The 23,850-nt window shown below is 41.8% G+C and overlaps 1 protein-coding gene across 2 annotated transcripts in view; it reads left to right on the top strand.

The window, feature by feature from the left end:
• The first annotated feature begins 4,716 nt into the window (after window positions 1-4,716).
• LOC311020186 (kinase suppressor of Ras 1-like) overlaps window positions 4,717-23,850 on the top strand; it is a 32,142-nt gene continuing 13,008 nt past the window's right edge. Inside the window, exon 1 of one of the 2 annotated variants that reach the window (XM_084020095.1) lies at window positions 4,717-4,992. In XM_084020095.1, the coding sequence (XP_083876221.1) occupies window positions 4,819-4,992 (174 nt within the window). In that variant the 5' untranslated portion in view covers window positions 4,717-4,818. Of the gene's footprint in view, window positions 4,993-17,011; window positions 17,114-23,850 lie in introns of those variants that run through there. The other variant, XM_084020096.1, reaches the window with a different exon arrangement.

Raw genomic sequence — 23,850 nt, 5'->3', positions numbered from 1 at the left:
GATTTCGTCATCTTTCATGCTTGAGAATGTTTAATATGTGTGTGCATCGATGTTTATTTCACTTGATTTGAAAGTACCAAATGTTTTATTGGTAATGACGGGGTGTTTTTGTGTATTTTATTTATTGTTGCATTAACCTAAGCGCTGCCACTGCAGTTATTTCTGTGCTAAACTCATTTAGAGCAGCAGCCTACGCAGCCCTGACCTCCACTTTCACCATCGGGCTGCTGAAAGTTGTTGTGTGTCTCTAAATCAGGTCAACGCCCTACCAGAGACCCAAACCTGTTTACAGATCTGCTAGTGCCTCCAAGAGGCTGCATAGTCTGTCAGCGGAAGTAAGGCAATAGAGAGACGTATATATACCATATATTGAGGCCATAAGAAATCATTTGTGGCTTCAGTTTAATGAAATTAAAGCACGACAGATCCTTTTGATTGATAAAACTACTGTTTCATCAGAACATCAACAAGCGTGTTGGAGACGGACACATTTCAAAGAGTCGGCTCGATGAAAAAGTATGAATCACGAAAAGAAATAGCTCATACCATAATAATAAATCATCTGGTGTACTTATTCTCACAGTGATAAATCAACATTTCATTCTGCAAAAAAAAAAGTGACGTGTTTTCTTTTGAGCACAAAGTAAGGTATGGTTTTATTTGTATAGCACCTTTCAAAACATAGGTGGAGTCATAACACTGAATTTAAAATTATTAGATTAATAATAATAAATCAAAGTATTAGGTCCTCGTCTGAGTAAAGTAGTAGCTGTTCAGCAAACATACCTTAAGAGCAACAGTGCTATGATCAAAGTGATCAAACAAAATTCACTGCTGGTAATTTTTGTACAATATCATGTTTATGCTCCCAATAGACCTCATTCTGCATTCTGCACTCTGCACTTTATTGTAAATTGTATATAAAAACAAAATGCACTGGTCATTTTTGTACAATATCATGTTTATATGTATATAACAAGTCTACTCTATTACTATTCTATTTTTTACATTTTTTAATTTATATTGTTAATTTTTGCTATTGTTATTATTACTATTGTGTTTTTTGTAACATACTGTCCCTTGGCTGCTGTGGCAAACAAATTTCCCCATTGAGGGACAATAAAGGAATTCTGATTCTGATAGGTAAGAACATAGAAGTGTTTTTTCGTTTTGTTTTTTTGTGTGTTTTGTTTTGGGGGGGGGGGGGGGGGGGGTGTTAGTGGGTCATGCTATGTAGAGTCGAGGTGAAGTCTGAACAGATGAGTCTTGAGCCTTTTTCGGAAGATGGCAAATGACTCAGCTGTCCTGACATTAGTCGGGAGTTCGTTCCACCACTGAGGCGCCAGAACAGAGAAGAGTCTGGACTTTGCTGAGCGACATTTGTTTGATTTCAGCGATGGTGGTACCAGCCGGCCAGCTGAAGTAGAGGAGCGAAGTGCTCGCTTCGGGGCATGAGGTTTGACCAGTGTTTGAAGGTAGGCAGGTGCCGTTCCATTGATGGCCTTGAAGGCCAGTGCCATCGTCTTGAATTGGATGCGTGCTGCAACAGGGAGCCAGTGGAGGTCACGGAGGAGGGGGGTCACATGGGAGAATTTGGGTAGATTGAAGACAAGGCGTGCTGCAGCGCTCTGGATACGCTGCAATGGTTTAATCGCAGAGGCCGGGAGTCCGGCCAGGAGAGAGTTGCAGTAGTCAAGGCGGGAGATGACCAGTGCTTGGACCAGGAGTTGCGTTGCATCCTTTGTGAGGAAGGTCCGAATCCTGCGGATGTTGTAGAGGGCAAATCTGCAGGATCGGGCCACAGCAGTGATGTTGGGGGTGCAGGATAGTTGGTCATCGAGGATTACACCCAGGTTCCTCGCAGTTGACGACGGCAATACTGTGATGTCACAGTGACCGACAGGTCCATGCGAGGGCAGTCTTTCCCCGGGATGAAGAGGAGTTTGGTTTTATTCAGGTTAAGCTTGAGGTGATGTGCAGTTGTCCAGTTGTCCAGACGGAGATGTCTGCCCGATAGTCCGAGATGGAGTTGCAACGTGAGTGTTGGAGGTTGGGGGAAATGAGAGGAATAGCTGGGTGTCATCAGCGTAGCAATGGTAGGAGAATCCATGTGATGTGATTACAGAGCCCAGTGATCTGGTGTATAATGAGAACAGAAGCAGTCATGTAGTTGATAACTGATACAAATCTGATTGTCCTTGTAGATAAAAGTAAACATCTCCACCACATTGTGATTGAACAAGGGACTAAATATGAAACGTAACAGGATCCTAGTGTGTGTGTGAGTGTGTGTGTGTGTGTGTGTGTGTGTGTGTGTGTGTGTGTGTGTGTGTGTGTGTGTGTGTCTGTGTGTGTGTGTGTGTGTGTCACTTTGTCTCAAGATCTGTTAACGTTCCACATACGAAGTGAAACTAACACCTTCTGATGGTGATTGACTTGCTTTTTCTAAAAACACTGCCCCCGATGGTAGATTACTGAGAAAGTATGCATCTTCCCAGACTTAGTTTTATCATAACAAAGTTGTAGTCTGTTCTGATTTAATTAGCCTGTACATGTTTTTACTTGAGCATACCTCTGTACATATTATACTGATATTCAAATGATATATATTTTAAAAGAAGGTAGACATTGTTCCTCGGGGTGATAACAATGTGGTAAAATGGGTCGTGCTGTTCTTCCCCTCCGCAGAGAGACAGGAAGCAGGTGCAGCGACAGCAGAGGAGCCATGCCAGGCTTATATTTGTACTAATGTGCCATTTCACCTCTTTTGTGAGTCTTGATGAAGTGTGATTTCATAGTAATTTATATTTTGCCCAGTCATGTTTCTATCACCTGAAACATATTGTTAAATAAGTAGAAATGCAGAATTATACACGCTTTTATCTTCTCTGGACTTGATTACTGCAACAGCCTTGATTTTTTTATTAGAAAATAAAAGCTTGGAAGGACTACAGATGGTCCAGAACTCAACTGCTAGGCTCTGAACCACATGTACAAGCACATCACACCTGTTTTAGCCTCTTTACATTGGCTTCCTGTTTGTATTGATTTTAAGATTGTATTGATGACTTCTAAGACTCATCATACTGGCTCCGGAATACATTCCAGACCTTTTAATCCCTGATTAACATGTTTTGATTTTTCAAGACCCCAAGGAAATAAGGCTGTCTGAGTCGGTGTCTTCCTTTTCTTCGTTCATTGACTCACTCTGCCAGCAGATGGCAGTGGGTTCTAATTTATCACTCCTCGAAAAAGTACAAATTGTTTGTAAGAAACTTTTATGGTGGTTAATGAAACATTTTTTGCATTTATAAAAGCATATTTTTGACTGGATTTCAGGACAGCAGAGTAATTTGCTATCTTCCGAAAAAGGCTCAAGACTCACCTGTTTGATCATAGCACTGTTGTTGTCTTAAGGTATGTTTGCTGAACTGCTACTACTTTACTCAGAGGAGGACCTAACACTTGTTTCTATTTTTTTGCTCTTACTTTATCTTACTTTATCGGCAATGATATGTTGTGGTTTGACAAGTCTTTGCTTTGGACAAAAGCGTCTGCTAAGTGACCTTAATGTAAATGTAAATGACTGAAAATATCTAAAATTGCAATACAAATGCAGAGCATGTGAAATAAAACATACTTATTGTAAGTAAAAGTATCCATCCATCCATCCATCCATTGTCTGTAAGTAAAAGTATGCTACATATATATATATATATATGTATATGTGTGTGTGTGTGTGTGTGTGTGTGTGTGTGTGTGTGTGTGTGTGTGTGTGTGTGTGTGTGTGTGTGTGTGTGTGATGAACATTTAGGATATCCAGCTTACAGGACAACACATGCAGCAGGTGTTTGTTACTGTCAAACTGCCAGAGTTGTATCAAGATACTTGTGTTAGCTAAAACTTAACAGGAAATCAAACTACACTTGCTTCAAAATAAAAGCATAAAAGCAGCCTCACAACAAGATACAGGACAAAGTTGAAACAAATAACAATGTTTTTAAAAAAGCGATGTACGATGAGGAAAAGTAGTCCTGAAGATGAATAAGAAGTAAATTGGATAAAGTGAATATTTATAAGATAAATCCAACATATCTGGTGTTTGTTCAGCATTTTCACCACAGACATGCGTTGTTTTGTAGTGCAATTACCTGTAATAGATGTTGTTGAAGCTTTTATTTTTTTGTAACCCTCTCTCCATTGATCTTCCTCCTGATATATTTGTTTATTATTTGTAATTCTCAATTTGTCATCTATTGATAATAATAATTGTTTTCATGGTTTCATGTGATTGTATCTCTCTGTATAAATTCCCTTAAAGGTTAAGTATGTCCATTTTTTTAAAGACAGAAGCAAGAAGCTAAAACACACTGCAAACTTGCTGTGAGTCTCATGTTGTGGTATTTCTGTGACTTCCTGTAAATTATTCACAGAAATAGATACTTCCTGTTAGATGTAGGCTGTAGGCTATCAATAATTTCAGGTGTATTTATATTAGTTTGTAAATGTTTGTGTAAATGTGAGTTTATCTGGGGTTGTATTGTTATTATTATTATTATTATTATTATTATTATTATTATTATTATTATTATTATTATTATTATTATTATTATTATCCTCGTTTCGGTGGTGTTCTAGCTTCAAGGAATTTATTTTGAAGGTCGCGGCCGGAAGTGCTTGTGCTCATTCCGGCTCGCTTGCTGAAGGAGATTCCGTGGAAGTCCGAATGCGGAAACGTGTTTGAAATCGTGCGTTGTTTCGCGGAAGCGTCTTCAAGTCGCCGTTTGTGTGACACGCGCGCCGCGCCGATGTGGAGGAATGGACCCGGAGGACATGATGGTCCACAGCGGGACGGAGCCAGGAGACGCCGACGAGGGTCTGCGGCAGACCCAGCTCATCCAGGACACGGTCTCCATCCCCGGTGTGCCGGCTCAGGGGACCAGATGCGCCGCATCCAACGAGCTCACCCAGCGGGAGACGAGCTCTCTGCAGGTACGACTAGCGTTTCATCGGGCTGCTCCAGTGAGTGGAAGGTCGCCCGCTGCTACTTCTTACACTTTACTAGTAGTAGGAAACAGGTGCTACGTCAGGTTCAAAGTCAGCACACGGGGTTTTCCTACGGCCACATTTTAATATTATTATTTACTGTAAAATATTTTCATAAGAATGCAAAGTCCGGTCCTGAATCAGGCCTTCATAAAGCTGTGAAGCTGTCAACAAAGTTATCTTCCATAAGGTCAAGTTTCCAGTGTTGAAGTCATCTCAGTAGCTAATTACTTCCTGTCAATCACAAGGTAGCCCCGCCCTAAAGCATCCCCTGCCTATGGTCTATTGCATAACACCTGCCCTCTTGAGAATGAAGCCAATCAAACATAAATGACAACTCATGTGACTCCTTTAAAATCATGTTGCGGTGTTTGTCGTCGGTAAATACGTTGCTGTTTGCTGTTTGGCTCAGTGTCTTTCCGTATGAGGGTGGTGTGTTGTCCCAAAGGTCCCACTGCCGTGTTTACCCAACAACACGGATCTGTCAAATGGGCTTTTTTTAATTTCTCTTTTTATCTTGATGCATGTGAATCACTGGACAGTAAGCTGTGTTGTCTCATTGTGTGTGACGCGTCCTTTGGAAGGCTCTAAAAAATTGTAATAATATAATAAAAAGGTATTATTATTTATTATTACGCCAGCATAAATGTCCCACAATGCAATGCGGTTGTGTCAACGACGTTCATGACAGACGATGACCATAGAGTGTGTATAAGAAGCGGACGTAGTCATGGTGACGTCACCCGTTGGCTTGTGGACTAGCTTTGAAGTCTTGAGGTTGGCATTTTTACCGTCGCCATCTTTGATTTTTGCAACCAGTGAAGGGAAGTGACCATATTTGAGCAGCAACCTTACTGGATCTGGATCCATCTGGCTTCTGGTGTGAAGCTGATGACCTCACCCAAATCAGTGTATTGTTTTCTCCTGAATATACATCCAAGACGTGCCAGTTGTGAATAAAAATGTCAACCTGTGTTCCTGCAATCGCTAGAGCTGTGAGAAGAACATTCTATACCACAAGTATTAGTATTTATCTTTTCACGTAAATGTATGACTTTATAATCTCGTAAATTGGTGACTTTTTTCTGATAAATGTGCACGTTTTTACGACAAGCTTCACTTTGAGGAAGCTGTCATGTTGTATCTCTGATGTTATCTGCAACAAACATCTGCACGTGAAGAACAGCCTGCATTCTGTATTTCTTAAAGTTAATCACGACAAGAGAAACGCTCCGATGAATAATACTATTATTTGTGGTCCATTGATTGAATGAGAAAACGAATCAAATATAAAACTTGTAGTGGATCAGTTTAATCAGTTATCTGTCTTCAATCTGGTGTGATGCTGAGATCTATCAGATCAGATCAATCAGCTGCAGTGTCCAATCAGGAACTGATGCAAGTGGTGTCGTCTGATCTTGACTTTAGTTGATTCTTCGGGCCACATGGAGACGCCGCAACAAGCTGAAAACACAAAACCTGACATGTTGTCGCTTTAAGTTGATTTGGCAAGTTGTGATTAGGGATTGGACAATATAGGATTTTATCATTGATCGCTATTAGTAACACAGTAAGTTGATTGTGAATTCAAACAGTTGTCTAGCTCGCTACCCTGAGAAGTGACAGATAGAGCCTTATTTAAAAAGAAAAATACAGGATATTTCTCCATATGCAGGTATATAATCTTATCTAAGAGTACCTATTTTTCACTAAAGGGATGCTCAGAAAAAGAGAAATATAATTTTTTCCGTGAAACAATAAAAACCTTTTTCCTAATCAAATATAAAATAATAGCATATTTCAGTGCAATTTGATAAGTTTATTTAAATGATAATAATTGGTTTAATAACGCAAATTGCTGTCTTTTGGCCAGGCTAATAGACATTTTCATATCGTCCCATGCCTAGCTGTGATATGAAACTACATATACAAAAGATTTTGGCGCCCATTGCCGCTCCATGTTCAAAGACTCACCAAACCGTTTGAATGGGACAAACAGTTGCAGCCAACATTTAAGAACGTTTCCAGCCGTGTTAGCTGAGCATGTGAGGCTGCTAATGTCAGAAGGCTGTCTATGCAAAGTGTTGACGATAGTCAGGAAAACCCCTTGTGGTTTCCCAACTGCCTCCTCTTGTTTTGCTCTCACTCTGCCCTCCCACCCCCTTCTCCACTTTTGACCTTTTTTCGTGAAGCTATTGTTTTCCCTGTTATGGTTTACAGAATTAGGCCTACACACAATCTTTAGATGATTTGCCTGGACAACTGCTAGTATATTTGATCCATAACATACTTTTAAGAGGCATTTTACGTACTTCACATAACCTGAAATAGTTAGTTTTTGGGGGACGGAGGCTGAGGACAGTCGGTAAGCTTGGGTGCTATGAGGGTATTACCAGGTGTATCCGGGTATTGAGGAATCCAGATGGTATGATTTGCAATACAGTCGTAAATCCAGGTGCTGTACTTTCAACAATGCTGTATTGATGAGTTGTAGTGACAAGCAGTGACATCAACACTCCAGTTGAGTCGATGATCTTTGCCACCGCATATCGAATGGCTGCTTCCAACCGGTTTTACAGTCGTGTTGTAAATGTCTTTTATTGTGTAATCTGTTGGCTCTGCTGAAGTTTATCGCTGCATTTTTTATCAGGTTACGGGTGCAGCCACCGATATTCATTCCCAATCAGCACATATGCATCCTAAAGACTTTGATCTGTCTTTAGAAGACAGGAAAATCCATCCAATCACAGGTCGGGGAATATAACAATTTTTCTTTCTTACAGTTTTTATTCAAAGAATTTATAGTTCCAGAATCGTTTTCTTTTGTTACCTACATCTTTATTTTGACTTTGCTATGTCCTGGCCGTGTCCCACCTGACCCTGTTTCATCCACTCAGACAACTCAATCATTAACCTCCACGACGATTGACATAATTTATCAGTAACCCGGCTGGTAAATGATTCCGCTACCAACCATTGAAATGTGTAGGAACTCATATCAGATCCTATAAACCATACCAATACCAATTGCAGATCATTGACGAGTCATGTTGGCCAATACAGATGTTTTTTGTTATTGTTTTGTTTTTGCGATTTGTGTCAAAGTATATGCCAATATTGTTAAACTGAATCTGTGCACACTTCAAACATTAAATTCAATGAAATGTGTCGATTAGCGGTACGAAACCAAAACAGTCTGGAGGGCGACTCCTTCTCTCCACAGTGTTCAGGCTCCTCCCACTTGCTATAGTGTGTTTATTGATGTCTATATGCTACCACACTTCATCATAGACAATACAGAATTAAAGGATATGGTCAAAGTGCTTGACAAAACATTAGTGTGTGACTAAAATGAATTTGGCCACTTCCCTTTCGGATGCCGGAACCCGGATAGAATGCATAAAACATGCACATAGCAGCTGAATCTGACCAAGATCGCTGTCAGAGACTTTCCATACTACGACACAGTTTAATAAGTACCGACTATTTCTTACTATTTCCCATGCAATGTGAATGCATCACTGTTGAAAGGTGCAGGAAAGCCTTGGATGAGCTACATTTCAGTTCATCTTCAATGATTTGCCTGTGCAGCCTCAGAGGCCTGAATGTCATGTTGACGGTACGGCGGGAGGTCTGGCCTTCCGTGCTGCAGTGTTGCTGGTTGGACAGAGTCCTGCTGTGTTTTGAGTAGCACCAGCCATACCGCTCTTTGTGATGAGCACTCACCCAAACTAGAATGTGTTGAGTCAGCTGCTCTGCAATCCTCCGTCCCTCCCCAGTGCACTATTTATACACACCCAAACCAGCCTCGCACATACCAACACACACAAGCACATACACATGGCTGATCTACGCACGCAGCTCGGCAGACTTGAAAGCACCTTGTAAACAAAAGTGAACACCGACACTGGAGGCAGGGTTCGAGCTGTGACTCAGTTTTTTTGTCCTGACACCGCGTTGAGTGGGAAGCGACAGGTGAGGCTGACAGTCTGCACGGGATCAGCTTCGACCAACCTCACAGGATCACATGTAGCACGCTGAGGTAAGACAAGACTCGAGGGCAGCATTGAGCTGAACTTCATATGGTTGCATCTGCATACTTTTTTTTTATCCTGAGAGGGGGGGTTCATTGTCCCGCCGAGGACGGCTCCTTGATTGTGTGTGTGGTCCTTTGTTAAATAGACATTTAAAGAGGGCGAGCATTTCAAATCAGTCGCTCTTTTGCATTCTCACCTTGCAAAACGTCGATCCGTTTGTGTACTTAGCTCCTTCTGTGCTCTCTGTAGCGGTATTGTTTTGATTTCTGTGTTGTTTTGCATGAATATGACACTTGCTTCATGTATTATAGGCTTCTATTATGTATTATTGTATTGCAACAGCAATTCAGCCTGTGAAACATCTGGTCATGGACAACAGATGAAAACCTTTGGCTAAATCCAGCACGTATAATATAACATTTCTTATTATAGTATACTGTATGTGCTGTGTTGAAATGTTGCCGTACACTTGTCCCCCACTAATTTGATATTTTTTTACTATGCTATACTATTACTATACTATACTGTACCATACTATACTGGTGGCAGCAGTATTCAGTAGAGCTTGAACGCATCATAATGCAAGTCAGTTGAACCTGTTAGCTCGTTAGCTCGTTAGCTCCGTTAGCTAGCTAAGACTGTGTTCTAGTGACGTAAGTTTAGTGTTTGTATCAAAAGTAAAAGTACTAATGCAGTTGATGCACTCTACATTGTAATACAGGATCATTATTGTTGAATGATTAATGTGTAAGCAGCGTTTTAATGTTGTAGCCAGTGGAGGTGGAACTAATTATAACTACATTTTGTTCTGTTGGGTGATATAATCTATAATAATGTATTCATATTTGTGACATTTTCATGTGGTTTGTTTGAAAATTAGGACTGGGCGATAATTGAATATGATCATTTATGGTATTTCAATGAAATCATGATGAAATCATGTATCGAAATATGATGTACAACTCCATTAAATCAATGTATTTTGTTTGATCATATTCACTGAAACGGACACTATGCTCTGATAGAACAACATAAATTATCCGGTTTTGGAAAAAGAAACGCGCCTCTACGTGCACGTAGAGCCTGTTGTACTCAGTTCACAGTTAGTGCACACGCCACAGATCCCACCTCCCCCCTCACGCATGTTACAATATCACAGGCACACACCTCAAGCTAGTCATACGCTAAATGACGTTAGCAGTTGCTATCTATGAGTAAGTTAGCCAGCCTACCTCTGTGTAACGTGTACTCCATGCCGTTTATCGATGAGAAGACAAGGGGGCGTTCACAGAATCTGGTGCACGCTCACTGACGAGCACTCGATGGGAGGGAGTGGAGGAGCTCGGTGGTAGAGGGGGAGGGGCGTGAGTGTTGGAAACATTTGAAATTTGACTGAGTCAACTCCATCTGCCAGACTTGCTGACTGCAGCTTTAATGGTATTCCTCTGGTTTTGTGTGCATGCATGTAAACCGAAGCTTGGACTCTAACCAGCTCAAGAGAGTGGATGTCTGCATGTCTTGTCATGTCACGCATACTTTTTTTTTTTACTTCACTTGGACGTGCGTAAACGTGACCTAGACCCTGTTTTTATTTTTTCAAGTCCATTTTCTTCTTAACTACAGTGATTGTATGTCGGGCTCAGAGCGCTGCCAACATGCATCTTCCCGACACTCAATACTGAGCCTGAACGCATGCTGCTCCGTCCACTCCACCTGTGTATACACCGTGTTAATTACTTTCACCACAGAACTCCATCCAGTGCTGCCCCCTTTCTAGTCGAACTGGTCGGATGTACTTAAGATTATAATACAACCTTTTCTTAAAGGGCCAGTGTGGAGCATTTAGGGGCATATGAGACCCTCTCATTTATGATCATCTTATTTAAAGACCGTGTAAAGCAAATTCAGCCATTTTCTTCTAAACACATTAAATGGGTCATAAATGTATTCCCTTAAAACATGTAAAAGCCATTCAACCATTTAGAAGGTAATTATGGAGCTAGGCTGCCAAACTGTTTTTCTACATTTCTGCGTCCAGGATTTAATGGGCGGGTCAGCTAAGGATAGCCGCGTTACGTAACGCGGCTATCATTAGCATAAACGCCGCCCTGCTGCGGAAGCGGTATAAATACGTACAGTGCATTAGCTTCGGTGGTTGTCCGCTAGCTCGAGTCTCGGATAGCATCGCTTATGCTAGTCTGCAGCTAGCTAACCAGCCATGTCTCCTCCACGTAGCTCACTCATCTTTCCTGGATGCCACAGTGTGCAGGCCAGGGTAACAGCTCAGGTAGCCTATTTAAGTGTCCTACGAGACAACGTAAGGAAATGGTGGATCGATGTTGTCAAGAGGAGCTACTGTGGAGAGTTCAAAATCACCACCAACACCCGTCTCTGCAGTGTCCACATTACCCCCGATAGTTACAGCACAGCCACCGCCATTATGTGCCCGCCACAATCTTCTCCGTCCTCGGAGAGAGCACCTGCTGTCGGCGGGACAGAGCTACCATCACGGCCGCCGGCATTACGTGCCCGCCACCGATCCTCTCTGTCCGCCGACAGCGGCTGCTACCATCACGGCCGCCGGCATTACGCGCCCGCCACCGATCCTCTCCGTCCGCCGACAGCGGCTGCTACCATCACGTCCACTGGAGAGAGAGCACCTGCTGGCGGCGGACGGGAGGATGCAAGCCGGGGACGGAGAAGATCATGTGCCCGCCACCGATGCTCTCTGTCTCGCTGACAGCAGGTGCTCTCTCTCCGGTGGCCGTGATTACGTGCCCGCCAGTGTCAGTGTGTGCTTATGTTATAAATATTGTATTCGTATGAGGCTGAGCACTGGCTCTGATGGCTCAAACAGGTAGGGCTGGGTCCTTCAAATGAGCAATCAATGAGATTCCATTGTTGCTGTAGGCTACGTCCTTGTGCAGCACACAGAGCCCCCCCCCCCCCCCCCCCCCCCCCCCCGCGGTGGGCGTGGTTTCAGCGCCTCTAACTGACACGCCCCCAGCGTTTCACAGCAGAGAGAAGTGCTTGTTTTTCCATGATTTTGTGACCCTATTTTATATACTTAGCAATTTTTTTCATCTTTCAAATTTGGCTCAGTGGTCAATGATGCATGTTACTGTGGTGTGACAAACTCATAACACATTTTTTTTGCCGCTTTACACGGACTTTAATTGATTGATACTAAGATGGATGTTCACGAAGAAAAATGTCTTATCTGTGATGGAATAAAAATATTTGTTTTAAGCATATTTTGATTGTTATCAGGATGATATTGTGAATCACAAATATTTCGGCCAGGATAACCGTGACCTTAGATTCCCATATTGTCCCGGGTCTACTTGGCACACGGGAAACGTTTGGGTTCCTGGTCCCTGGCAACCCTCTATGTCCTGACCAGCAACAGTCGTCATCCTGTGAACTGCGGCTCACTTCACCCTGTGAGTCACTCTGCAGGAATGTTTGGTCACTGAGCAAAATAAGTTTAGAATAGGTGACACCCGGCCGCTGACGGTTTCTGTTGACCACGTCTGAGTAGGCTTTAGTCATCGGCATCTACAAATGTGTGTCAGTTTATAGAATTCTAGGAATCAAGAGTTATTTATAGTTATTGTGCAACACGGGATAAACAGCAACGTCCAGTTGTAGCACATTGATGCTACACAGGAAAAACAAGACGAAACAAAAACACTAGTGCATTCCAATTGTGCTGTTTTTACATTTGCATGTGAAGGAATGTAAACAGTAGCAACAAAAAACAATTATCTGGGCCGATAACATGGCTGCTATCATAACATTAGAAATTCAACATCATGGAAACAGTGCCCATCAACTCTGTTTGTGTTTGAGCACCGTGCACCATTGATGTAAACACAGAATCCACATCCTCTGGTCCCACCGGAGTCCTGGGCCCGGTTTCACGATAACGTCCACTCTTAGCGCGCTATGAAGACTCCTACATTATGACTCACCAAAGTTGTTTACCTCTATAGTCGTGGTTCCCGAACGGCCTCTTAGGAGTCTTCTTAAGAAACACTCCTTACGTCGTACGTACACGGCGCTGTCCAGAAAGAAAGTGCTGAAATCGATTGCTCAGAGTTCGATTTTCCATTTCATGTGCAGGTGCATGACAGCACTATATTATAAAATGTAGGCTATTGCAGTGTTTGCGAATAAAACATTGCTAGAAATCCTTCTAGGCCTAAACATTTATTTAGGTCGAACTTACTACCATGTACTGATTTAAAAAAAGATATAATAAATATAGAAACAGCGGAGGAGATTGAGCCAATTACATCCTTAATTACATGCGTATTTGTTGCCGTTGTAGTCGAAACTTATGCAATATAGCCGCGGCGTCGGTCAATATATCCATGGGATTGAAGTTGATGCTTATGAAATTATGTATTACTAAACGGCTCCGAGGACGGCGACGTCTTTGGTTCAGCACGAGGATACATTGTATCGCTGCCACAGTTTTCCACCATTCACAAGCGTCACCGGCGTCCATTTATGACATGCCTTGACATTGACTAGGGATAATGGGCTAATTAAATGACACTGTAATATACCTAGGCTACTTCTGAGGTTGAGGTAAAGCTTAGCCTTGTGATGAAATCCATGCGCATTTTATTTTTATTTTCTTTATGAATGACTTAAAACCACTGGTGAAACACAACACTGGCAATGTGCAGTTCCATGCGCAACAGGGATTTCTGGATTACCGTACAGTGGCGGCGACTAGCGTCAGGAGCGGAAACATCACTACGGTAGAGCTAAGAAGGCTCTAAGAGTGTTCCAGACCACTCTTACCAACGTATGACGTACGAAAGAGATTCCTAGCAAAGAACGTTTCGGGAAACACGCGAAATGTTAAGTTGGAACTCTAAGTAGGGGTTACGAATGACGTAGCGTTAAGAAGGCTTTAAGAAGGCTTCGGGAAACAGGGCCCTGGTCTCTGTCCTGTGGTCCGCATGATGGATCCAGGTCTCTGTAAAGATGTGGGACCAACAGTCAGCGACCTGTTGCTCAATTAATCGACTAATTGTTGAGTTCTAATATTAAACATAATTGGACATAATAAGAAGACTTGTATTCTTTACAACTACTTAATTAGCTGACGAGCAGTCCTGAAGAAGCAGGCTGGCATTAGTTGTTCTCATCTAATGTACGCAAATGTCCCTGGTTTCACATTCTGCATGTGCGTTCCTGTCATGTTTTTCTGTGGAAGAGGTGAGCAATGCCCCTAGGGGGCAGAGCTGGGATCAGACGTGTTCCCACAATATTAACGTGACTTGAACAGCTCAGTACAATGCACGAAGAGGCGGAAAGAGAGCTGGAGGCTGTTCTGTACAAGACTCCTCCTCAGGTACTACGCAGTGTGTTCTACTTGCACAGAGATCCCTTTGTTTCATTACATGGCATGCCTTCATAGACACAAGGCTGTGCTCCCATTCTTAGTAGATCAGCCAAAAACCCTCTTTGATACTCGTTTGATAATCAAGTCATTGTTTTAATCGTTTTTTTTTTTTTTTTTTTTAAGGGAAAATGTCAAAAGAAGTTCTAGCTTTATCTGGGATTTTCTCCTGTTAGAGTACCTGATAATATTAGATTTTCTATTGTCAGACAACATTACAATCAATATACTTGAACAAATGATTGAAACTGCGGTTGGCAACTTGGATCCATCCTGACGGTAGAAGTAGTAAGTAGTACATGAGATTTGAGAAATGTTAGACACATTTTATTTAAGTTTTAGCTGTGAAGTGTGTTTGTGACCCGGCCACCATGTTGACAACAGTCGAGCCAAAATCCTGCGTCGCCCACCGGTCAGACCTTTTCTCATTTTACAGCACTCGGATATGTATCTGTTACCAAACATGTCAATACGGTCACAGAACCTTGATTCATATTTGATCAGTGCTGTTTGACAGCTGCATTAGAGACTCTTGGAATCAGGACGAGACTAAAAGGAGGCAGAGGACCATGATTTATTTTCACAGATATTCCGTCTCATGATCTTCTTTCATAATCTTGTGACAGTTTGAGCAAATATGACACAAATCTATTTATATTAAAGGTGAAGCTTACGCTGACAACTAGCTAGTTGAGGCCCTCTGGAAATCACTGGTGTCAATGTGACCCCATCTCTGTTCCTCTGTCCCTGTACTGATTCAGCATCTTCTTTCACTACCAAGTCAAAGTACTGTGAGAGTACTTACCAACACATTGAAACAAGGACATTATGTAATTGACACTAACATTTGTTGAGTCTTTTTCCTGTATGGGTGTGATCAAACCTGAGTAATCATAGCATTACAGTCGGTGAAAGCAGAACGCTTCTGAAGAAGTGTTTACTCATCTGTTCTCAGAAGCCTTTTGCATCAAAGGGAAAGTAGGAGAGTTTTTGGAAGCGCTGCTGGATCTAAACTTTACGTGTCTCCGTCTGTGGCATTGTTATGTTCTACTGGATCCATCTGGATTCTGGTGTGAAGCTGTTAACAAAGCTATCTTCATAATTTAAGGTCAAATTTACAGTTAAAGCAGTAGCTAACTAGTCTGGTTTTCACCATACTAAGGTCAATCTTTTAAGATTGAACATTAGTCTGGGGAAGCTGCGCTTTGTTTCTACTGCTCAAGAGGCGGGATCAATGGGCATCGTTCAAATGAACGATGCCCATTGTGTTTCGTCATCGTCACGTCACCGGCCAATAGCGTGCCAGGAGAGAATGGCCGGGAAGCTGCGCTTTGTTTCTACTGCTCAAGAGGCGGGATCAATGGGCATCGTTCAAATGAACGATGCCCATTATGTTTCGTCATCGTCACGTCACCGGCCAATAGCGTGCCAGGAGAGAATGGCCGTTTCTGATTGGAGCCAAAGATTCTGGCAATGTAACAGCGAAAGTAAGCCTGAGGGTGTCCAGCCTAGTAGCTAACTGCATTGGTAGCGTGGTAGCAACCTGTCAATCACAAAGTAGCCCCGCCCCTAAAGCATCCCCTGCTTTGATTTGATCACGTTGTATTGAAGAAGACTTGAAACTGGAGATTGAGACCATAAACTAATGTTTACAATGTTTACTGAGATAATACATCAAGAGAGAAGTTGGGTAATTTTCTCATATACTTCTATACAATCAGACTTCTTTTTGCAAGTGGAGGTGTCGCCCCCTGATGACCAGCAGAGAGAATGCAGGTTTCACTTTTCAGAGTTTGCTACCTGTGTAGAACTATATTGACTGGGTGCTCTAATAAGAGTTTTTACTGGGTTTGAATGTAACCTGCAGCCCTCTGCTACATGTTCTCTCTACACTTTTCCTGTGTATCACTGTCACTGTCCAACAAAGGTGAAAACCAAAAAACAAAAATATATATTTTCACATAGTTACTCAAAAATTCTATTGCCTTAACAGGCAAACAGAGTTTTGAAGACGGTGTGTATTTCCTGCTGTTGCACGCCCCCCTTGCTCCCTCCTTGGCCTCTCATTACCATCTCAGCCTCATGGCCTGACTCTGGACAGTGCCGGGAACGATACAGTGGGGTGGGGGGGGGGGGGGGTGGGGGGGGGGGGGGGGGGGTGGGGGGGGGGGGGGGGGCGGGGCGGGGAGGCCTGTAGAGGAAGTGGAGGATTTCTTGCGAGGTAGGGTGGGGTGCAGCACTGATTAGACATGTGCACTGAAAAACATTTCCGGAAATATGAAGAAGGCAACTACAGCCACTGTTTGAAAAAATATCACAGAGATGAGAGAGACCAGAAAAACAGTTTTTACAATTCAACAGAAGAAAAGGCCTCACTATGTGGTTGGTGTGTCAGGAAGACAGACTGTCTGAGAGAAGGAGAGAAAGGGAGGGAGTTGGGAAGAAGGAGGGAGGAGGAAAAAAGGGAGTGTGATAACAGCACCGGGAAGATCTTTTGGCTCTCTGTCAGTGTGTTTCCCAGCAGTCTGCTGCACTCTCGGATTATTCAATAACAGTGCCTGGATTATGAGAGGAAGGGCTCTGATGCTCAGGAGAGACCGTCAACCACATGGTAAAGTAATCTGCAGCAGATCTGACCTGATAGAAGGCGTGTCCTTCAGTTCCTCATTTGACGGAAGTGCGACTCCACACAGGTTTCAGGTAGTTCCAGTACGCGTCGGCCGCTTTGGTCTCCTGTTTGTTCAGCTGCTCCTCTGATAGTTGGCAGCACCGAGCATTTGTGTTTGTCTGTTAGGTGGAGGCACATATCCAAACCCACGTGCCTGTTAGTGTGGACTCTGATCCAGTCCAGCGTTACCATTTGTGTGTGTGAGGAATTGGCGTCGGAGGAGGATATTTTGGCTGTTTTCTGTGTGATTTACCTTCTACGGGGTTTAAAAGAAAACTTCCTTTCCTGCTCAGTTTTCTCAGTCAGAGGCTTGTTTCTTCTTTTCCTCTCAGGCTTTCGTCACCTGTAAACACAGGAGCTGAGGCATGCCCAGGCACTGCCCAGGTATCGGTATGCGTCAGCTTTGCAAAGTATGAATTCTCTTTAGCCAACCTGTTTTTTTTTTATGGAAGGGGAGTTAACAGCAAAACACTTAGACTTTGAGGAAACAAAATAATTTTTTAATGTTTGTGAATAGGAAGCTGTCAAATAAGTGCAGACTCAACCTGTTATTATCCTATAAAAGCTCCTGCTGACCCGATATTGCCCTTTCTCCTTTGCTCTATTCTGCACCGGAGCTCTCTGGACAGCTGTGTGGACACATCCAGGTGTTGGGGAGAAAAACTAGTACGACCTTTGGTGTCTCCGGAGGGAGACGTGTGCTGTCTGGTAAATGCCGAGTCATGTCAAAAGTTATTTGTATATATTTAAAATCAAGTGCTGAACAAGCATAAAATGCAGATTAATAAAAAAAACAAACATTGAGAACAGAAGAAAGAACAAAACAAAGTGCACTTAACTGGAGTCAAATACATGCAGCACAACAGAAGATGAAGGCAGTCTAAAATCAATCAGATGCTTATGAGAAGCAGTGATTTCAATGTTTCTGACAGTTTTTATATGAATCTGTCGGCTCTGCCAGAGAATAAGGACGGCCACCACAAAGGCTCCATCACCACTGTTTGTGTGTCTGGGACGTCCAGGAGCATCTGATTGGTCGACCTCAGTTGCTCGGCAACTACCAAATAAGTACTCCCGTTAGCTTAACACAGGCTGTGAACTGTACAATATCTTATAGTTAATATGGAATATGTAGTTGATAAATGAGTTTTGTCAACCAGTGTTTAGATGCGCTCAAGAACCCCTGCTTCATCTATTTTATGTTGTTTTATTTAACATTGTTAAATAAATCAAACTAGACTCAAACTTTGTAACTGTAAACGCCAATAAAGATACGTTCCCCTTCATAGTATTGCGTTTGTGGCAGATCAGTTTGAGGAGCCGATAAAACTTTATCTATCGCAGCACAGGAAGTCAGGAGAAATGATTTGTTTCTGTGTCTATAAAACATTATTAACATGCATCTGTATCTGCTTATGTATACGTATAATTAAAGTTATAAGCACTGAAATATTCATAATACTTTATAACAAGAATTATAACACATTGGAAAGCATTTTATCAATCAATCAATCAATCTTTATTTATAAAGCACTTTTCATACACTGAGTGCGCAGCACAAAGTGCTTTACACAAAAATAAAAACAATAAAGTAGACACCTCCCACCCCTTATAATGACCTATAAGGTCCAGTGTCATAATACTTCATTAATGCTGGTCACTCATATATTTTTAGAAAGCCCATGTCAATAACCCATGTCAACATATTCATAACGCATTATAATCTGCTTCTGGCACTGCATAATAATATTTGTCTCTGAGAAGTTGACAGTTGGTTAAAATCATAGACCGTATAGAAGAAGTGCACGTAGTCATGGTGACGTCACTCGTTGGTTTGTGGACTACAGATTTGAAGCCTTGAGTTCGGCATTTTGACCATAATCATCTTGGGAATTTTTGCACAAAAGCATAACCGTTCTGGTCTATTTGAATCTAAATGAACCATAATTTACTAACTGAACACTATGCTGGATTGAAGAAGACTTGCAACTAGAGATCAGTATTTTTTCTGGTTCAACTACGGTGGGGCTAACTCATACGGCGGTGGGGCTCAAATCAATGCCAGAATTTCAATGTGAATATATAACAACACCCTCCCACAGCTATAAACACGCACACACACGCAGAGAGAGAGACAGAGACAGCGAAACGTGAATAGTTACGTTAACAGCCGGGACCCGAGTGGTCATCTTCCCCTGCAGGTGTCAACGGTGCGTCCGTAGATTTATCCAACACGCCCGCCGCCGCCATCTGTTGTTCCGTCCGACGACGTTTAAAAACAAATTTTTCCATGATAAATTTTGACCAGCTTACTAACGTTAACTTAACGTGAGTGACTATAAGCTGCTAACGCTAACTGCTAGAGCCAGGTAGCTTACAAACTAGTAGCCTACTGTCTCTGTGTCGAGCATACACTAAAAGCGGACTCACATGAGTGACGTTGACGTACGGACAGTACAGTCTGTTAATGAACCCAGATCAGTGACAGTTGTCATCGCAGCTGCCTGAATGCCGTTACGACGTGACGTGGTGGTGCTGTTGGACTCCGCACTTTTCTTGGTTATTTTGTTTTGTTTTTCTTGGTGGTTTTATGGTAGGGCTAATGGTAGGGCTAACAATTCTCGATGGGGCTATAGCCCAACCAAGCCCCACCCTGGCGCCGCCGCTGCTAGAGATTGAGACCATAAACTCATGTTTTCAAAGTTTATTGCGATAATGAATCAAGGTAGAAGTATGGTCATTTTCTCATAGACGTCTTCAGACTTCTTTTTGCAACCAGAGCAGTCGCCCCCTGATGGCCAGTAGAGAGAAGCTGTTCCTGTGCTGTTTTGTTTAAATGTAAAATATACAGCTGCAGGTAAAGTAGATGTCAGGTGTTCTCTGTAGTTTGATTCAATTGCGTTTTTTGGGGAAACATTCGGTTTGTGAAAAGTGAATTTCCATCATTCAGTCGTGTCAATTACAATGCCTAGTTACCAGGACTCAGTTTATTAATTATGAATGTGTATTATTATAAATGATTGGATGAAATTGCAGTACTTATGAGTGTTGCAGTTATAACCTGTTTAAAAAAATAAAGAAATTCACTTTTAAAGCAAACAATGTCCACTTAGAGTAATCACATTGTCATGCATTATTCAAATATTATACGTTATTAAAGTATGAGAATTATAATTTGCTATGTCCTTGTAAAAGGTAGAAGTGAGTGACCATTCATTCTAACATGCTTTATAATGGGTTATGATTATTGTTCTAAAGCATTATGACTATTTGAGTGCTTATCACTATGATTATGCAGTGCTATAGATGGATTATAATGCAGCATAAGAAGGTTTATGCCTCATAGACGTGGGCGTCATAGACAGTAATTTATTTTCTAAGGGATGGACAGAGGTACCAGCTACTAACAGACCATACAGCAGCTGGTGACTTTGGTCCTCCTCTCTGCACCCAGAGGATTGGCTGCCAATCTACATGACAATTGATGACCTGTGACCTTGACACTAAAAATGAATCACTGCTCATTCACACTGGACAAACAGCTAGACACATAAATAACATATAACATTATCCCCCTCTGGTAAACAAACAATCGTTCATCTTCAGGTATTCATTTTTATACCGGGTGTAACTGGTAGAACAGTTAGAAAGAAAAGGCACAGTGAGTGTAATGCTTCCGTTGTCACCTTGGTGACCAGGCGCTCTGTGGGTCCATCAGAAGGTCCGGGGATGTGGAAAATGCACTGTAGGCCACAGAAACCAATGGCATGCCTGCAACGACTCAGCTAATGAAGAATTGGCTTGTCCAGGAAATCTGCGGAGTATCATGATGGGAATACACAACACCACAAAAGTGCACCTTCAGACAGATGGTGTGTGTTTTCTTTTTTAACCGTTGGTTAGTACGGTGACTGAGACACAAGCAATTTATAGAATCATGTCAACCCAACGATTGTTCAGTCTTAAGTCTGTATTTCTGGCAGGTTTCAGACAGAACGGTGGAATTGAACATTTTAAAAAGCTTTCACTGATCATGTAGCAAAGAACAGACTCACACAATGTTGCTATGTTTAACATTTATGTAATCTTCAATGTTGCTCTATTTAACATGTATTCATTAGTTTTGAAGGGGGAGCTTATGATACATGATTGCCTTATTTAAAATGTTTGGCTTGTTTTTCACTGAGGATGTGTCCTAATGATACGATAAAACTATTATTGTTAGTTTGATGCGTAAAATAGCAGCTGAAAGAGAAATGCCCCTCGTTACGGTGTATCTGGTCCATGATGGCCGCCAGGCCTCAGACAGAGGAGGATCAGGGACAGATGAGGACCAGCCACGGTGGTAAATAAGACCCAAACACATTCAACGTTTTATTCAGTAGTCCCACAATCTATAATCTTGAGAAAATTCAAACAATGGTTTGGTATCAATTAATTCAGACTGAATATTTGAAGCCCCGTGATTGGTGGACCTAAGGGACGCATGTGGTTTAGAGTGGACCCAGGACTGCCAAGGTCAACACCTTTTTGTTTTGGTGTCATTGTAAGAATCTTTTTACCATACCACTATTCAAATGGAAAACAAATCCGTTCCCTGGAAGATATTTCCATAAAGATTCTATATAAAATAATTGTAAAATGGTGTTACATTATACACACTGATAATACTCAGAATTGAGGATGGGATGATATCATATTTTATAGTTTATCTGGATAAAAAGTTAATAATGGTGAATTTTCATTATGGGGATAATCATGAATATCATCTTGAGTGACTGTCGGAGCCCGATTTTAAAAATACAGGATACAAAAATACATTTTTAATATGTATTTATGTATGCAGGTACCTTATGAATTATGATCATCTTATTTAAGATTACTTGATTGTTTTGACAAAATGGAAAGTGGTTCCAGTCTGTTAATGATGATTTTCGGGATAATAATGTGAATCACAATGATTTTGGCCAGAATAATCGTGAAATGACATTTTCATATTGTCCCATGCTTACATGGTGATTAGATGAATGTTTCCTGGAGCATTCTGGAAGATTTCCAAGCAGACAAGTCTGAATTCTTCTCAGATGAGCTTAAAGGTTCATTGTTTTCCATGAAGTGTATGCCCCCGATTCACAAGCTCTTTGTGGCTTTTCAGAGACATAACTTTTGCTGTTGATTCTGAAGGTGACGCAAAGGAGAAGTCTTGAGAATGCTTCTTCGTGGCGAAAGTCTCTTCATCTTAACAACTCAGTTGTGTCCTGGAATTCCCTCCGGACAGACCTCTGTCATGAATTAGAAACACGACTCATAAGCAACACTAGTTGTGCTGTTATATATTCTGACTTCTAAATCCCTCGAATAATCCATGAATGATCCTCTCTGTTAGTCCTTTTTGGAGGGTCTTTATTAATAGTTAATGCATCCTTTATTTCTAAATGTACTTCAGATGTATATAAAGGGCTTTTCCAAAGCTGCATCAGTCATCTAGCAGGTCGTTGGGTGTGTCCACAGCAACATGTCCACAACGGTACTCTGTTAGGGGGACAGTCATTTATCGGGACTTTCCAGAACTGTTTCAAATCAGTTACAAATGTAACAGTGTTCTTTTTTATGTAAGCATGTCCACTATGATTCCCTAACCTTAACTACGTGTTGATTATTGTAACCATGCCGATAAAGGTCTCCTAGCTCAACAAAGACCTTCTCTAAACGCTGAACCATGCTGTTTTTGTGCCTAAACCAACCGTAGCCATCGACTACGCATGGGTAGATATGAAAATGATCCCAATAATCATCAACCTATGCTTAGAACTCTTAAAATGGCACGGAAATAGACTGGAAACACTTTGTAATTGTATGTTTATGGCATCACAGACAACGTATATGAAAAATAATCTAAATACGATGATCATAAATCATAAGGTCTCCCTGCAGAAATGGAGGCGAAATCAACCTTAAAATGTATTTTTGCTTCCTATATTCTCTAAATCGGGCTCTATTTCTCAAGTCTCTGCCATAATGGCGAGCTAGACGATGTTTTGAAGCCACTCCAGCTGATATTTATGATTATAGAAACGAATCGCGATCATCGGACATCAGAAAACTGATTTCTCCGTGGTGTGTTGTTCTAAAGGGCTGTTACAAACAACTTATTTTGTCATTTAATGCGGTCTTCAGATATAAGTTTGGTAAGCAGAAAAACTTGGTGAGGGAAAACAGTCACCACTTGGAAAGGTTATGGAAAGACCACGGTTTTGGTTAAAAGAAAGAAGCTTGATTATGGTTCTGGAACAAAGTGGTCACGGTGAAAAGAAACCAGCTTTGAGTGTTGCTCACAAATGGGACACAAAAAGCGGTTTCTATCAAAGTCACAGGCTTTGTCCAGGTTTTAATGGTATAACAATTTCTTGCCTCTTGTGAATTGAATCGAGACGGATGAGTCCTGATTCACACAGAAGTCGACTAATGGCCGATGTTGCTGGGAGGGCATTGTTGCCCATGTGGGCATGGTGATGTTCTGCTTAGGCCTCGAGCCCTGCACATAGTTTCAGCTTCGGCATCAGACAGTCGTTCTACAGGATTTTCTGAGGCTTAGGTGGGGGGACCTTGAATCCTCTGGGGGGGTTTGGGTCCCCTGAAAGAAAAGGTCTACATTTTAAAGTCAAATGCATCAATCTGGT

The sequence above is a fragment of the Eutrigla gurnardus genome, assembly GCF_963514095.1.
Source record: "Eutrigla gurnardus genome assembly, chromosome: 10".
Taxonomy (NCBI): domain Eukaryota; kingdom Metazoa; phylum Chordata; class Actinopteri; order Perciformes; family Triglidae; genus Eutrigla; species Eutrigla gurnardus.
The sequence above is the reverse complement of the archived record's forward strand: the minus strand, read 5'-3'. Positions and strand labels throughout refer to the sequence as shown.